Genomic DNA, 18,804 nt, shown 5'->3' on the forward strand with positions numbered 1-18,804 from the left:
TTAGCACCAGGATGCCCGCAAGAGTAATGGCGAGCTTTCCAAAAGCCATTCAGTATATACTAAAATAAAATAATGGTGCAATATACCAATCCAGATTCCCGGCTCACTGCATGTCTCAAGTGCCCTGGAAGTTTAGGTGTCGCCTTGCCTGTGGCACAATGGCATGTAGCCCGTTTTCTGATAGGATATGGGCAGAAATCGGTCCTGGGCCCAGATCTGGTAGAGGAACAGTGACCCCTGTGGCTCTAATGGGAAGTCCCTTCCTGTACATCATCTAGTGTAGAGAATTTTCTACAGCTACTCTTAACAGTCAAGGTAACACATGATTGAAATTGCTTTCTTTTACAACAGCAGTGGAGCGTTTTGAAACAGAAACTTCTGCCATTAGCATTCCACACTTCTCAATCTGATGTAACCCGGGTTGCCTCTCAGCACTTAAGGGCCAGAGTTACCATCCAGCTCATTGGTTCTCGTTTTATCCAGACCATTCCGCCTGGGATTCAAACCTGTGACGTTCACCTGTTCTTGCCGTGTGTGCTTTACCTGCGGAGCTACCTTCCCATCGCGTCTCTCTATCCTACTTACAATCTGAGGACTAGAACCCCCGGGATAAAACGTCAGAAACCACTCATGGAAGGCACTAGAAGCATCTGCTCTGTACTCTGGGAGGGGGATATTGGAAGCGGCGCATACTGGAGCAGGTGTAGAAGAGATGATAACCATTACAGCCAGGCTCGCGGGAGAAAGGAAAGAGATACTGCAGGACGGGGAGAGGGTCTTCTGTCTGTAACACGACATGCTATTTGAACTGAAGGTAACTATGACGGGAAAGTTGGCCACAGCACAGCTGTGCCCTGATCCCCAGCGGGGGCTCGCGCATGTGGCTGCCTACCCTTCTGTTCTGACAGCCCTCATCTTAATAACCATGATGAAATATAAGACTTTGTTGAGCGATGGGAGCCCAGGCCCGGTTACACAGAGACCGCCATGGGCCCACAGGCCCCCTCTTCCGGAATGCGTCTTCTCTGCAAGCTCGCGCCTCCTGCTAAGAGAAGTAAGCAGACACACGCAGCTCGTGCAGGGGCACGTGCTCAGGCTTGAGGCGTGTCAAAGGATTGGTTCCCTAGGCTGTGATGTCATTTAGTCAGTAAGCTGTTTGAATGCACAAGACAATGGACTGGCTTTCACCACATATCTAATGGGGGCTAGGGGGAATGGAGATGGTATATTGAAAACATACACACTTGCTAGAAGGCGAGATAACTTATGAAAGGAAATTCCTACTCAATTGTATTCTAGTTATTTTCGTGTATCGTTCTAGACCAGTGCACATTGGGCACAAAGGTGTATATTATTCGTGTTTGAATATCCCAAAACGGCATTGGAATGTCTGAGGCTTTCTGTGAGCTGAAAAAAAGGGGGCGGGGTGATTTCTCTAAAAGGGGTGAGGCCTAAAAAGCATAACTAGGAATCCTTTCCAGGGGTGTGGCCTATCTAAATAAGCGGGTGGCTGAACTAAAACCCTACACTTTCTGTATTGTGCCGCCCAACCAGTATTCTGGTGCCTCTCCGAGCTTTCCGTTAGTGCATCCAGATGTATCACTCAATAACGAATGTGCATCTAAAACAAGCTACGCCCATTAGCATTGCCAATGCTTATTAGCAGTGTCAGATACATTATTTACATCAGTGACGTAGTGAATAATTAGAACTGAAAAGTTTTATTGTAAAAATATGAGAATGTAACTTATGCATTGCTAAGGTCTGTCGAAAGGGCAGTGGTCTTAGTAGTGTCTCAATTCAAATCAAATTCAAAAAGCTTTATTCAAAATTCATGATTGAAATCATAAAAGCATACATTTAAAAGGTGCATAACACATAAGTTACAGAAAGAAGGGGTTGTTACATTCACCAACATTAAAATCTAGTAATACCAAGAAGTACAAAAGAATCTAAAAAGCAGTTAATTTACAAAGTTCATTACTTTGAATTCCTGAATTTGATCAATAATTAAAAAAAACTCTATACAGTGTGTGCAACAATAACATTTTCTAGCTGTTGCAGTCTAATAAAAGCAGTTCTACAAGTGCGGTGGCCCCATGCCCTCAGGATTGGTTTCAGGAAGGCCGCCCTAGGAGCTGAATAACATTTGCAAAATAGAATACAATGAATGTTTGATTGGGCGGAGGTTTCATCCATGGGCAAATAAGTGTCTCTTGACCAGTTATTACAGACTGGAAAAGTAATTAAGCGAAAGAAGGTACCAAACCAAAAACGGGTCAGTAACATTCTAGAATAACAGTTAAAATCGCTTATAAGATACAGTTGGGGCCCTTTATTGGGGGTAATTTGCTGGTAATCCATGACTGAGTTTTTAGATTTTTCCATGTCCCATCTATTATTGGCTAAATAGTTCAGAGCCATTTTTTTCAGTAACTTTCTTGCGACCACTTCCATACTGGTCGATAGTCTCAATCCTCCTACCCTTGAGGAGTATTGAGCAGGATGCTTTCTTAGAACCAGGCCCACAGGTCATGGTGAAGGTTTTCGTGATGTTTATTTTTAGGCCCTTATCTTTCATGTAGTTGGAGAATTTCAGAACAGCCCTCTGTAAGCCTACCTTGGTTCGGGACATAATGGCAGCGTCGTCTGCGTAAACGAGTATTGGCACGGGCTGCCCCTTAAACGATGGATAATCAAACTGTGACTCTTTAACCCCTTCGCTGCGAGGCTAATTTCCCCACAGCGCGGGGGGAGGGGGGCCGCGCACGGCCCCGCTGTGCTCATGACGAGCCCAGGCTCGTCATGCCGCACGGTGCTCGTGTGCTGGTGACTAGCCTGGGCTCGTCATGACCACGCCCGCGCAATGGAACGCTCAGCACAGCGGGGAAATTAGCCCCGCGTGTGAGCGTTCCACGGCTCATGACGAGCCTAGGCTCGTCACCAGCACACGAGCACCGTGCTGCATGACGAGCCTAGGCTCGTCATCAGCACAGAAGGGGTTAAGGTGATTACCAATGGAGTTTATATATAGGGTGAAGAGTAGGGGTACTAGTATGCACCCCTGTCTCACACCCCTCCTAATGGGGAACTTATCCGAGCACTCTCCCTGAGTGCCGTACCTTACCCTGGCTCCAGAACCCCTATATAATTCCTTGATGAATGTAAGGATTTGATCATCAATGCCCATGTCAGAAAGTGTGGACCACAGGTTACAAGTTATTGTGGTCCACACAATCAAAGGCTGAGCTCAGGTCAACGAAAGTGATGTAAAGATTACCCTTCTTAGCTTGAGTATACTTTGATATAACAAGGGCCAGGTTTAATCCCTGTTCAACTGTGCCATTGCCTGTTCTAAATCCGTACTGAAGGCTGGAAATAATATCACTCTCCTCCGCCCATATTTGAATTCGGTTTAAAATTATATGGCCTGCTACCTTCATTAAGGCGTCAAGAAGGGAAATTGGCCGATAGCAGGTGGGGTCGTTCCTATCTCCTTTTTTGAAGATGGGAACCACTATTGCTTCGGTCCAAGTAGGTATAAAGCCATGGGAGTTTGCGCTATTCAGGATGTTGGTTAACATGGGGGCCCAAAGATTAATTTCAGTCTCAATTACTCCCGTTCTTACCTTCACACCACTTTCCTCTGCTGTCTCTCAACTTGTTAAACAGTCACACATTTTCTCCCCACGTCTTTCTGAAATCCTCCATTTGCATATCTCATCTTCTCTAATCAGAACACACATTTCACTATCTTACATGTTCTCTCTTGCATGTCGTTCAATTCACCACCCCCTCAAACACACAGCACACCATTCGCCTGCAAGCACTGTGAGAGCCCAAGGATTGGATGAGCATGTGTACTACCTTCAGCCTTATCTCCAGAGGTCTCAATCGCGGCCCAGACTCAGTTCATTTTACGCAGTATACAAAAGTTAATATGCTGCATGAAAACAAATTCGAGAAACCCAGCATCTTGGGAAAAAACAAACACTCTTAAGGAATACAAGATTAAGTAAAACAAATTAAATGGTCACAGAAGCTACATTGCAGACATGGATTATCTTAACTGTCGTTATAATCGTGTTTTCCTATAAAGTTAGGAACATGAATATGGGGCCAAATAAGGGGCAGTTTTAAGGTTAGGATATGATTACTACCAGGTAAGAGACCCAGAGGGATCTACCCAACTTAAAGCCCTGGGTATAGCAAAGTATAAAGTTTCTCGCTTAGGAGCTTTTTAGTGCAGATCTGAAAAGGCAACCAATTGGACATGAGGAATCATCATCCATAGCCTTTTGTTTGGTTGGTGTTTAGTTGGGTTTATTAAGATTCAAAATGGTTTGTATAAAACAGTGAGAAAGTCAAATGAGTTGGATTGAAGGAAGCTCTTTTTGGTCTTTTGTATGGGTACTTTTGCTGAAGGTCTTCGTGTTTTTCTCTCAATTGGTGAAGGAGAGCAATTGTCCATTGGTCAGCCAGTGTATAGTACTTGTTTACACGCATCGGTATCCGAGCTGGGTCGGTATTTTATGGATGGAATGTCGTAGCAGCAAGGATGAGTTATGTTGTGCCAGTGAGGGTGGGCACCAGTGACGGTCGGCACGAATCGGGGGGGGGGGGGCAGTGGGGGGTGTGGACTACAAGGAGGAGAAATGTAATTTTTTTTATCGTTCATTATCGCTGTGTCTGCTCTCCACGTCGGACATGGGCCAGATCAGGAAGCAGGAAGCAACCCAGGTTACCCTGAGCAATCACAACGCTGCAATGTAGCATTGTGACTGGTCTGAGCGCCGTGGTTCAGCGCTCAATTGGGAACTTGCAAAGTGCACATGGCTGTTTGGCGGGCCTGAGAGGCAGCAAACCACTCCTCCTCTGCTCTGAGAGCAGAGCAGCCCCGCCCCACCTGCAAAGCAGCAGGAACAAATAAAATGATAATAACATTGAGTTATTATAAATGTATTTTTTTTAGCTACACTGCTTAAAAGCAGTGGGGTGACACTGCTCCGCCTTAGCGGACGAGCCGCCACTGGTAGCTAGTTTTACTCTAGAGTGCTCGTTGCATATGGCAATGCTGTTGATTTGCTTTGTGGATTTGGTGCCATGCTCTTTTAAGGAGGCCGACTAAAAAGCAGTTACCTCCCCAAGGCTATGTCTAAATAACTTATAGGTTTCAAACCCCATCCCCTTTCGTTCTCAGCGTTACTCTCTTTTTTTTTTTATTCTTGCATGGAGGCCACACAATCTTTTTTTCACATCTAAGCATGTCCTACTCTTGCTCCTACTCTTACACTAACAGTATGTTTTAGGCATAACTTTTTGAAGCCAAAAAGTTAGCTAAGAATTTGACTCCTGTGTGTCTTGTCAACAACACTTGTACATCTCCTTAGTAGTCTCCATATAAACTTTCCTGAAGAAGTTAACTGAAATTTACCACACATATTACATTTCAGAATGGCATATACATGACAAAATGATACCATTACGCACAGCAGAAAAAAAAAATGGCACAGTCCCTATTTACCAGTACACCACACTGACCCTTAGCAGCATCATCCACTGAGTAACTATTATATAGTAAGTAGCTATGCAATATAATACATCACTAAGGGCCAGATTTATTGGAGTGTTGCTTTACCCTTGAGGCACACAAGGTAATGCAAGGGCAAAGCAACACTAAAGTCATATCTACCTTGCAACGCAAGACCACCCTGAGTAGGCCTGGGCGCAGTTCGTGGAGTTCTGCTCTACGGAACTGTGGGAAGTGCCGAAAAAACTCTGCTGTGCTCTGCAGAGTTTTGCGAGCAGCAGGGTGTGGTAAGTTGCACTGCTTGCACTGATTTTTAGCATCGGGGTTTGTTCCGCGCTGTAAAATCAGTGTGAACGGCACTATGCATCGTGCCAGATGGCGCTGCTTCTTTTTGCCGCTCGAGTAGATCTTCTACTCGCGAGGCACCTTCCTCAACTCAGGTGGTCACGACCACCCGCATTGAGAAATCTCGCTAGGAGGAGGTCTAGCGCGTGATTTTTCTCGCTCGCCAACTGCGTGAGAGAAAACTCTGCTCCGCATCAGTTTGCATAGTTTTGTGGAGTGGGCAAAACCCCACAAACTCCGCCGGCAGAGCGGAATTCTTTTCCCTCCCCCAGTCCTGTGGTGTTTAATAAGTCTGTAGCTGCCTTGCGTTACTCTGCCGCAAGGAGACATTCTATCGGTAGAGTGCACCCACCCATGGATTTTGGCACATTCCCAGATTTACCATGAATGCTAGCCATGGGTATGCGTCAAAATGCTACGCCTTCCCAGAGGAGGCATAATGAGGAGAAATATGTTTATTTCTTCTAGTTTTTTCTTTTTTCCATCCTGCAGCATACACAGAAAGAAGAAAAAGCATCAGAGGATTGTTTTGCACCGTGAGTTGTACCTTCCTGCAAAAAACAACCCCCCCCCCTGTAAAGCAGACACCCTTGTTCCTGCGCTGGCGCAAGGCACCACATTGTGTGGCAGTGATAGGAGAGGACGGGAATGCTCTATATCATGTTATATATAGCGCATTCCTACCCTCGCCCTTTCACATAGCGCGGTGCATCAAGGTGTCTTGCAGCGTTGCTAGAAAGTTTGATAAATCTGGCCTAAGCAGCCAGTATCCGAAAGACGACCAGCTGCCGCCACACCTATATAACAATAAATGTATCTCCTGATATCCTAAAATGTATAGTTTGTTGAAACTTTTAAGTCCCTGCATTGGGAAACTGAGGTATCTGCCTTGCTGTGACTTATGCTGCCGGGTAACTGTGTGTGGACAGAAAAGTATTTAGCGCTATGTGTTCACATGACCTTAACATAAATCTTGATATATCTTGTGTCCCTTCTGCAGGGAATCTACGCATACCAAGCCTGATTGAGGACGACAAGGACAATTCCAAGAAGATGGGGGTCGCGGGGAGCAGCGCCTCACCCAGCTCTCCTGAATTCATCCCACGGGAGGACAGCAGCAACAATATCATCCCTGTGTATTGCTCCATCCTGGGGGCCGTTGTAGTGGGACTCATCGCCTATGTGGCCTTTAAGTGGTACGTTACACCACCTTTCCCCGTGGTCACGCTATATTAAACTTCTCACTGTCCAAAGTAGAATAAAGGGAATCTATAGTGAATTCTGTGACCTCTCCAGAGTGAGATGAACTTTGAACCCTAACAGTACCAGACACAACCAGTAGATGGTGGAATTATGCACAGTATGTGAACATAGAAGAGACTTCACACTGCAAAAGTATACACTGCCAAAAAAAGAATGATTTTTGGGGTCTAGCTAAGCAAACGCTACATCCATTGGGGCATTCTAACGATAGGGCCAGAGCAATGCCTACATGGTGCCTCTGATTTCAGGTGCTCGGCAGCGGCACACATTTTTGGGGACAAGGACGCATTTTTTATCTCAGTCTTTGAGCAAGAGGTAGAAAGGCAGAAAAGGGCAAAAGAGGAAAGGAATAATAGGAAAACTTTAACACCGGTAGAAAGCACTGATGATGATGCCCTTACAAAACGTACAAAAAATAGAAAGGAATTACAGGGCGGTTGAATAAATTGTAATCAACTAGACCGCTATGGTGTGCCATTCGGAGGTACAGGTGGTGGGCTCTTAAGAAAAAGCACTTTTTTTTCGCACAAATTTAGCACTTGCCTTTGACTGGGAGCACACGAGGGGCACAATGTCACCTGACACAAGTACTTCGATTAATTAATAACTTGGTGCAAAATAGAGCAGTGTTTCCAGTGCACTGCGTTTGATAAACAAACACAGCAGTTTGGAGTCTGTCTCCACCTATATTAAGCACATGATACAAGTATTGCAGTGTTCCTTTCTATATGCAGGTCTGCCCAAAAAACCCTGGTAGTTTTGTCAAGCACTGTCTTTCTGACTTTGAGTAGGAAATTGGATTTAAAAACAACCCTATAATGGTCATACCCGTTTCTGTCTATAACAAAGGTTTGAAGGCCTACAACTAATGCAATAGTACAATACAAATGTTACTTTGCTGAATGAAGATTTGTGGAAGTTTAGTAGGCCAGAGAGACCCTACCATATCACTCTCCTGTAAGCCTGGCCAGAGGGGTGGGTGCAACTGGTGTACTGGGAAGGCTGCTGCTGTACCAAAGCGTCACTGTGTGCTGGAGAGGCAGGACGCAGAGGGTTTCTGGCATGTAAGAGATGGCCCTGGTGGGATGGGGGCAAGGTAGGAATCCTACTGGTTGGGGAGGTGGTCCTTCGTTGGGATGAGGCTAGACAACTAGCATGCTTGGGGGGGGCTCTCTGCGCTTTGGAGGTTTCTATGTATGCAGGTAGGTGGTGCACTGAGGTCTTTGGGACCTATGCTATCATGCGTCAGAGTGTTGTTATGTTGTGTGGTGAGAGGATGGAGGAAGGTGCAGGGATTATGTATTTTAAGCATTTTTCTAGCCAAACATTTTCCTTGTTCAAGATGGCGGCAAACACGGCATTTTTTCAACCACAAGTGTCTTCTCTAGGAACTTCCTAAGCAGAAGATGCAAAACAAAAACTGGCCGCGATTTCAAAGCAGCAATGTGTTTTCATTTAGCTTCCAACCTTCCTCAATCGTCTAATTGTTCACTATTTAAACTCGGAAATGCTTTTTTATATGGTGTTCAGGCTGCCCCCTGCTGTTAAGTCATTGCAGACACAGGAGTAAACGGGCAGAGCTTATCTGAATACCGAATGGTGGTGGTATTTCCCTTAAAGTGTGTGTGGCGTCTTTAAAAATAGACAGTGAATTTCCACTAAAAGGACGATATTTTTGAAGACAAAAAAGTGCCGAATTAATTTTCTCTCGAGATTCAAATAAGCCCTTTATAAACCTTCTGCGTTCATTGATTTTAGCCGGGCATCGTTTTGCAGTTAAATGGCTGTACATTTTCTGCCAGATAACTTGAGTAAAGCTGCTGGCGAAGTCCTTACAGCTAAACATAGAATCGGGCCTCAGGGAGTACTTCCTGCTGGGCTCTGACTGACTCGCGAGCCTTTTCAAGAGCACTGCCTTGCTCGAGAGCGCTTCTGGTTTCCCTCCAGAAAGTCGTGAGGGCCCCAGAGTGTCTCTTCCCCGCCTCTCCTCCTTTTAGAGCACAGGTGTTACAAATGAGCAAGCTGATACCTCGGAGATGGCAGAGAACATGTGCGCCTGCCTCAGATGAAAAGGAATGCCCCGCGCCCCTCCCGCAGCAGGCCACTTCTGAGGCCTCCAGCAGCATTATTCACATCTCGAGCAGCCTTACAGCCTCTCATCCCCAAGGAAGAACCAAGCCTGCTGCTTCCTTTCACAGGTCGGGCCTCGGGTGCAATAAGATGAGCTGTGCAGGGAGGGCCAGTGCTGGGTGAGATTACAGCCCTCTCTCTCCCCCCCATCCCTCTTTTACTCTCTTCCCCTTCACTCTCAGCTTCTCTGTCTCGCATTCCCCTTCCCGCTCTTCTGACTCTACACACACACACACACTAGTAGTCCCCCCTCTTCTTTTCTACCCCCTCTGTCTTTCCTTTTCTCTCATTCTTTCTCCCTCTCCTTCTCTCCAACCATTCGGCCCCACTGGCTTTCCTTCCTCTTCCCTCCTCATATTTCCCCCCAACTCTGTCTCTCACTGTCTCAATACCCTTCTTTTTAATCCCTTCCCCTTCACGCTCACTCCAGTCTACCATCCTCTTTTGTCTCTTGCTCCGCCTCCTCAAGTTTTCTTGCTCTCCCCATTTGCTGTCCCTCTTCTACATTCTCTGCCTATTTCTCAAGATCTTTTGCCATCTCTTGTTTTTCACTGTCTTACCCATTCCTTTTCTTTTCCTCCTGTTCACAGTTTGCCTTCCCGTCTCTTATTTTTCACCCATTCCCCTCTCCTTTAACTTTCATTCGGCCTCCATTTGTCTTTGGCACTTTCGTTTCCCCAGGCCCGCTCTCTTTTCCTGCTCTCCCTTTCCCCTGCTCTCCACTTCCCCGTCTCTCAGTTTTACCTGCTCCCCCTTTCCCACTTTCTTGTGTCCTCCTTCTGCAGCTTCCTAACTCATCAGCACCTCTGCTTATTTCAAGACTCCCACTTTTATAGTGTGAACCTTTTCTGGATTCATGTGGTATTCCGCCATCTTTTGGTTAGGCACCGATATGTATCGTATGTCAGTATGGGCCAGTATGACTCGCTGTTGGTGTTCGAAGAAAGCTGAAATCATGATTTTAATACTCCCAATGTAAAGTAGCAATCACTGTTCTTTGATGCCAGAGTAGTGCTGCAGCACTTCAAACAATCCCCAGTACCTGCCTCGCTACTCTTACATATTGTATGGTTGGTATTTGTACCGGGCCCCTCTGACATTGGTATGGCCTTCTGCAGTGTTTAGGACTGTTTGAAATGTCTGGGATTTTGTGCGGAGGAGGGTTGTGTTTTCCAAGTCATTAACTTTTGATCACTATCCTCTCTTTTCTCCTGGTCCTTTAGACTTGTCGCTCTTCTCCTTATTTCTCTCTGTCCCACTTTCTCACTGGTCAATACAGGTTACAACTTCACTCCCTCTATCATGTGTGTTCTCCATCTTTTCTGTTCTGCATCTAGCATCCACATATGTCCGCACTGCCTTTCTAGCTTTACCCCAATATTTCTCCCTTTCCCACTTGCTCCCAAGGGTTCAGCGCCTCAAACTGTGCCATTCCAGGTAACAGTTTCACTTCGTATAAATCTCTTTTCAAGTTTTCGATGATTCATACATTAAACAAACCATAGCTTAGAAACTCCAGTGCACCTTCTTTCTGTGTGATTTTGTGCCATTGAATAAGCCAAATATATGTGTGAAGCTCCACATTTATCGCCATGTAATGCCCTTCTGTATCACCAGGTGGCGCATATTCTCCCTCTCTAACATGTATTATCACATCTCCCCTCACCAAATCCCGTAATGTTCTAAAGCATTTCCGCCACAAATTTGTCACAAATAAAGTTCAGAATGTTTTCAATCTAAAACAATGTTTTTCCTCAAACTCTCATACCAAACCACTTACCGATAACAGTGCAGCACTTGATGACGGGAATAACCAATAAAGAATGGCTTTACACAAACATACCAATCTCAGCGCAGCACATTAGGACGCCAATCTTGCCCCTCGCAGCGGTTTACCTCTGTTACAATTTCCACTATCACTCTCACTTCATCAACACACTAAGACGCTTGTAATACAAACAACGATCAACCACAATTGTCTGCTTTACCAAAGAAATCAACAGAATACTATCACCCAATAAATATTTCCATTCTAACACACATTCAAAATGAGACTACGACCTGTGGGGAATCACTTTGATTTGTACAATTTTCGTCTGCGGAAAAGGTTAACAGCGATGATCATTTCCCACTTTCACACATAGAAATAAAGTCCCCATCTCAATTTGGCCATCGATGACGCCTCACGACAAGCCCCACAAAAGCCAAGGAAAGAAATTACAATTCAGAGTCTTCTACACTTTAAATACCATCCCGGGATCTTTGGTACGTCTGACCTGATAAAAACTTTAAATTAACACCACACTCCCACAACACACAAACACTCCGCTAAACATCAGACCATTTCCATTCTACCCGCAAGCTACGTATAAACCACTGCAACACACAACCCTATTAATACTCACTTCTTCGCAGCTACCACCACTCTCCTCCAGACAGCTGGAACTTCACTGATCATTCAGTCTGAAACATAGTCTGGAGGTTGGGGCTTGGGTTTAAACTTGTCTATGCTGTATTTCTGATAGTACATTTCTCTCTTTGGTTAGTGAATCTTTATTTGTTGCATGAGAGGTAAGAGGGAGTAAACACAAGTTACAAATTTCAATAATAGTGTAGCAAAATGTTCACTCAGTAAGACAAAGACTACTAAAGGAAGTTAAAAGGTTTTATTACAAACTCAAAAACAAAGTAATATAAAGGAGTCTCAGAAGCATATTAAAGAAATATAGTATCACAAGAATAAATCTGAACCTCGTAATAAAGGGCCAGATGTATCAAAGGGTTTTGCCCATTCTGTGTCTATGGGGAAATGTGTTGATACATATGGCCCAAAGTTCCTTCCGAACAATAAGAAACACACCTAAAACTCGGTGGCTGCAATGCTAAAGATGAGGAAATGAATCTGGAGGTTTGCTTGCAGAATTTGCTCTTTCTGCCTAGTCATTAGTAATTCTGATAAATCTAGTTTATCCTACTATTTGCTAACTTCAGGGAAACCCTAGTAAGCCATGGGAAGCAAGAAACAGGTGTTTGCATCAGGGAGCCTTTCATAAAAAAGTACTCCAAGCCTACGAAGCATAGCATGAAGCTACACAATGCGGGGAATCACTGCAGAGGTCTGTACCTCGTGAAATCAGAAAGTGTTCTGCTGCTCTACTTCATTATACCAGTTGTTGGTATCTCATATGCTGTGCGCAGGGGGACAACTCCTAACAGGAATTGCATCTTTGACAGTATCTAACGCTTCTAGGTCCAGAAAGCGAAGCCCCAGCAACAACTTTTCAACCGGTCACCTTAACCTCCTGTGGTGCGTGTCTTTCATCGTATACTAACTAACAATACAACATCTATTACCACACAAGCATTCAAGGTAACCTACTACGTCACTTTTCAGTACATTTCTATTGTTTTAGATAGACATTTTCAACATTCAGTTCTTCTCCCACACTCCTGATAGGGCACATTCAATTGTCCTTTAGGCGTGCGTCGTTTCTCCACCATGAGAACACGTCTCCCACCTCGTTAACACATCTTCTTGCCAAGAAACTCTTCCCTAATCTTACTATCGCTATAAACAGACAATACCTGATTCTAATAAACGAACCATTCTATCTGCACCTGCAGAGTAGGAAACATTCAAACAACGCAACTCTCATGTGAAAGTTAAACATTGTATTTCAGAAGCTTAGGGCCGTTGGTTATGCTAAGTTAACACATAGAGTGCACTCCGACATGTGAATATATGTGCAGGCATTTTAAAATTGGTACATGTATAAAATATGAAGCAGAATAAGTCATGACTAAAAGTTACATTTATAATAAACTCTAAAACATTAATATGCACTCATTAACTTATTTTGTTGAAGTTTATCATGGAGCATTTCAGTAATACATTCAAAATCCCCCTGTTGATTGAAATGTTAAAACATACGGTCTAAAGAAGTAATCATCTATATAAAATAACGTAAAGAAGTAACATGTAAGAGATGAGCTAAATTAAGCTGCTCCAATTACATAATGTTATTGGTTGAAACATGCAGTTCAGAACTCAGCTAAATAAATGATTATTCTTAATGCAGCCGCAGGATAATTGGAGCAAGCCACATGTTACACAGGGTCAGATGTATCAAAGGGCTTTGCCTATTCTGTGTCTATGGGGAAATGTGTTGATACATATGGCCCACAGTTCCTATGCATGAAAGTGTTGGCCATAATGTAACGCGTGACATGTTATATTAACTTAACAGTACTGTGAACGTTTTTGTATACTATCTTTAAAATGTTTTTTTCTTTAAAGAAAATTGTTTAGCAACCGTTTTAGTTTCTGTTTCTACCATTTGATTTCTTTTAACATACATAAGACTATATAAATAGTCGATATTCTGTTAATACTCACTCTTTCATGCTCTCTTACGCCCCATCCCTCATGACGAATAGCTGGAGTGCCTGCAAGCAAAAGAAGCAACTGGCAAAGGCGCGGGCAGTGGAGCTGGGCTCCAATCCTGAGACAGAGAAGCTGCACAGCGACAGTGGTGTCTTTCTAGACACGCACAGCCTGCAGGAGCCACACCAGCTTAACAAGGGTATGTACAAAGCAGTGCTTAATTTGAGCAGGTGCTTTTCTGTGCACGGTTTGTGTAATTTAGAGATAAACAGAACAACAGTTGTTTATCAATTCAGTACATATTAAAAATAACAAATACCTGCCCCCATGTCATTGTTATGGCTTTGGGTGCCTCCAACAGTCTGAAATGTCACACTTGTGGGAGGGTGATGGTTAGTAGTTCTGTTGGTACTGTAACTGGCAGTGGTACCAATGATAGTGGGTGGTGCAAGCTGGGGTGGCCCACTGACAAGGGCCCTGGCACTTTTTATTTTTCTTTACAAATTACGCAATGGTGCAAAAATACGGGGGTGGTGCCTAACCAGCTTAACAAGGGTATGTACGGGGGTGGTGCCTCACCAGCTTAACAAGGGTATGTACAGCAGTCCAGGGGTGGAGCCTGGTAACACCTCTCTACACACCGGGTTACATGGGATTGGGAAGAACAGGTTATTCTCAAAACTGTTGAATAACATCCCTTTCAAACATATTCTTGCTGCCAAAGTCAAATGTAAACAAGTATTCTAAAGGTAACCTCTTTTTTTTTTCTCTAAATTTGGATAGGGCTCACCCAGTGATCATTCCAGTAACGTGCCTGAAAAATATTAGGAGGGAACCCTGCAAAATAGAATAAAAAATTGAAATTAAAACATGGCACTATGGACCCACTGTTTCTGTGCTTAACTGATAAAGAAACAACGACCTACTTTCCCGTCACAGTCCATGGCTGCAACATGTATGTGATATGCGTCATATTTGTGATGAAGTGGTCCATCTGCATAACTCTAGTTAAGGCCCTTAGTTACACAGGCCCGGCCTCTTGTTGAGGTTTCTTAGAGATGCTTCTTAGGCAATGCTTATTTTGTAGCACCCTTACCTTTTTTTTTTAATTAGACTTGAAGCACTGCCTGTCACCACATTCTTTTAGGTCAAGATAAAGACGAGACATATTTCCTTCTTTGGAGCAACCCATTAGCCCATTCAACCCCTGTGGTTCTTAAAGCACTATTTCTACTTGATGTGCAGCCCATGGCTGTAAGTGCATGATACTACTCAACAGCATGGCTTTTGGGACAAACTCAATACCTCAATTCAAAGACGCTATGTGCACGCTTGGGACTAATTATATTAAAGGCTCCAGATATAATTTTTTACTGATTGTTACAGATAAATAGAGGCATAAAATCCCATATTTTCCTGTCAGTTTGTATTTTTACATTTGCATAAAATCTGAATTAGGTTGTTTTTGAGTGTTTTTGATTGATATTAGTTATGACTGCCAGGTAGATTTCTGCACAGGTTGACAACAAAACAAAAATGGATAAATAAGACATAAATGTCCCCAAAAATAAATACCATAAAATTGGAAGCCCTTATTATGATGTGAATATAAACAAATGATAGGAGATGAGTTCATGATGTTGCAAGTAGTGAAATAGTTGTACTGTCCAGATCCATGATGCTTATCTGTCAGCGTTATTTCTACGTATCATTGTCAAAGGGGAACACAAGCTGGACTTGTTGAGTCTTATGTCATCAAGCTACTATCTTTATCATTAAACCACTTTGTATATGTGCTCTGCTCCGGGACCACTGCCTAACTACCTCTCCTTTCTTCCGCGCAGTGCACAAGACAGAACCAAAGCTCTACATTAACCTTCCACCCCACAAGCAGGAAGAAGTGGAGAGGCTGCTGGGAGATTTAAGCCATGGCAAAGACTGGCAACGCCTGGCTATCTTACTTGGCTTTGAGGAGGACAGCATTGATACCATTGGTCGCGGTGAACAACCTGTCCATACCCTCCTTACCAACTGGTCTACCAAGGAGGGTGCCACGCTGGAGGTGCTGTGCACTGCCCTAATCAACATGCAGAGAGCAGATGTGGTGGAAAAACTTAACAGTAAATCAGAAGCCAGCTCTGTGGTATAATGAAGGCTGAAAGGTGGACAGTTCCCCCATCATAAATAACTAATCCTAAATACAGACACTGTCGACTAACGGTGAAGAAGAACAAAAACGCAAAGCATGTGCTGCGGTGACAGCAAAGTCCTGGTGGGTTGGCCTAATAATGTGCGAATTTTCAAGTTGGTCGTTGTCACAGACTGCATCGGTGCCAGGCAAGATCCTGGAATTGTGGCATAGGACCAGCTTCTGGAGCAAGGTCTTCTCAAAATCTGTGTTGTTGGAGGTCTTGTTGATCAGCCTTGTTGGTTCCTCCATGTTCATCCCTTTCAGATTGATTCTGTTGTGATGTTGTGCCCCGAAGCATGGTGTTTAAATACCCATGGCCTTTTTTGTGAAGCAAACTTTTTACTACATGACAATCAATTTTTTTTGTAACGCCATGGGTTCTCGTGACATTTGTAGAGCTGCACAAGGTGGCAGTTCTTTTCATCAGCCAGAGTTCTTTTGAGCAGCCAGCAAGGATAGAAACCTGAGATCTAATGTTGGGCGGTGATGCCCCCAAGAATGATCCTACACCTCAAAGCCAATGGCTGCTGGCCTAACATCCTTCGTGAGAAGTTGCCTCTTCCTTGTCAATGGTGATGGAAGCATCTACATGTATCGTTTGTGATGGCCTCATACTTTAAATGGTTCTTGAAAGTGTAAATGGCACATCAAGTGCACTTTTGATTTCTTGTTACTTGTTCTTAGTGAACTAGAAAAAAGTGATTGAACTTATGAGTGCCTTACTGTTGCTAAGCCCTTCTGAGTAGCGTCTAGTAGAAAGGGGCTGTTTTTTGTTTATCCACAGTGCCTGTACACCTCACACCAAGCGCAGAATGTTCTCAGATTAAGATGGATGCCCACTTCAATGGCTGGAAAGTGAACGACATGAGGTGGAACACACAAACCAGTGCATACAGTGTTGAGCTGTCTGTTGTGGAATTGTGCCTAGAAGATAAAAAGCTCCATGTTGACTTCATTGGGGTAATTCTTCATTTGGGTTTTTCTGAAATGTGTTTTTTGTGCTGTTACAAATGTGTATCATTGTTGATTCATATTGCAAGTGTAGTGTCCCTGTTTTCAAAGTGCACTTTGAACAACGTCACAAGCACACGTGGGAAGAAATCAGTGTGCGTTAATCACAAGTGATTCTCGGTGAAAGGAAGAGGACATTTCCCCAGGCTGGCCAAAACGTATGCTTCAAAGAAGCACTCATATAAATAAAGATAGTGCTGAGATAGCCTAGACAAGGCCTACCTTCAGTCTTATAATGATCTGGTGGTCAGTTCCTCTGCTAATTCAGAAAGTGTAGCATCTGTTGTCATCATGTGTCTGATGCCAAATAGTTCTCCTCTTTACTCACTCCAGAGAAGTGTGGAAAGACACGAGTGCTGAACAGTGTACCACTAAATTCAGAGAGTTTCAGATATTCTCAATCCTTTCAATGTTATCCCTTTTTTTAACCTCACATGCACATTTGGGAGTTATTTGTAACCCACAAACACATGTTTCTGGAAACATTAGAGTTGATGTAAAGGAAACTTGCAGGGAATGTGGATGGTACTTGTAAGACCAGGGGGGGGGGGGGGGGGGACTACTCAGAACAGCTAGTCAAATTGTTGTGTAGTAAACTCATTAAGTTAAATTATCATAGCCGAACCTTTGGCTAGTGTATAAAACCAGGAAGTATTTGTCCCAGGTGACCTCAACAGTATCTTTATTCAGGAAATTTACTGATGCAACTTGATTTCAGCATTGTACAAATTCCATGAATGTCTTTCGAAGATCATTTGGCACCTTTGAATAAGCAGGAAGAATTGATCACTGGTCATTTTTTTAAATTTATGAGGTCACTGATCACTAAGCCAGAGGCCCTACCCTGTTATGTGAGATACCCAGAGTTCCCTTGTGCGTGAGAACTCCAGTAGTAGATGTCCATCATCACAAACCGCGTCATCTGGCTTGTTCCTTAGCTGGGGGTTAGCATATCAGTAGCACTGACATAGGAAATCTGTGCCTTCCCTCAAAGCATTAACTTGATTTTATCCAGGGGTCAGTTCAATGGCTGCTCAACGTGTTCCTTTCACATTAAGTGAAAACATACATCTAACCTTATCGTAATGAATATGTGTGCCTGCTCCTCACCCGCTCTATTGGAAGCCCCAATCGCTTCTCAGCTTTTATGGTGCTTTTTCTGTCCCAATGATCATCAGATGTTAATCAAGAGGTCCTATTCGGAGGTGACAGAAAATCAAAGAGGACCATGGACTGTGTGATTCCATTTTGTAGCAACCTGGCCCATGGACGCCTCGCTAAATGAACATGTGGTGCTCATCCAAGTGATCCGGACTTTGATGCTATCTTGAACTTGTAATATACTTTGTCTTTTTTCATACTTTATATTTCTTCTCGCAATTTGCCAATTTTTTGTAATGAAACGAGAATGACTCTTCATCTTAACTGAATTCTATCCAAAAAACATGTTGTAAGAAACATTAGCTTTGTCCGATTCTTTGTTGGTAGGGTGGGGCAGGGGGCAACAATGGGTTTTATAAGGACATAATTAAATACTTTTATAATGGCTGTAAATTACATTTTCATCTTAACTTAACATGAAATACAATAAATATTGTACATCAAGGCACAAAAAAGTGCTAAACATGGAAGCTACTTAACTACGATCTTGTTCTTTGTGTGGTTGGGTGTTTTAGTAATGACATTTTGACATTGACCGGCCAGACCAGGGGCGTCCAACCTTTTTTGTAATAAGCCCTACTTGTGATAAATGAAAATCATCTCGGGCTATTAATATTATAAATGTTGTAATAGTGATAACATCAGACAAGATTGCATCAGTGGTCACCATCGCAAGGTTACCAGCAGTGATCATTACCTCAGTTCCATAGGCATGGCTGAAAGCACTAATGTATAGGAGACTTTGTTAATATGGAATGCCTCTTGATGAGTAATACACACCAGCCATGG

The 18,804-nt window shown here is 43.5% G+C and overlaps 1 protein-coding gene across 1 annotated transcript in view; it reads left to right on the forward strand.

The window, feature by feature from the left end:
• The window catches only part of LOC147685207 (tumor necrosis factor receptor superfamily member 16-like), an 80,207-nt gene extending 61,726 nt beyond the window's left edge, over positions 1 to 18,481 (forward strand). The window contains exons 5-7 of the mRNA XM_086941118.1: positions 6,876 to 7,071; positions 13,706 to 13,851; positions 15,497 to 18,481. Coding sequence (XP_086797244.1) covers positions 6,876 to 7,071; positions 13,706 to 13,851; positions 15,497 to 15,801 — 647 coding nt within the window. The 3' untranslated portion in view covers positions 15,802 to 18,481. The remainder of the gene's footprint in view (positions 1 to 6,875; positions 7,072 to 13,705; positions 13,852 to 15,496) is intronic.
• The last annotated feature ends 323 nt before the right edge of the window (positions 18,482 to 18,804 follow it).

The sequence above is a fragment of the Lissotriton vulgaris genome, chromosome 10, assembly GCF_964263255.1.
Source record: "Lissotriton vulgaris chromosome 10, aLisVul1.2, whole genome shotgun sequence".
Classification (NCBI taxonomy): Eukaryota; Metazoa; Chordata; class Amphibia; order Caudata; family Salamandridae; genus Lissotriton; species Lissotriton vulgaris.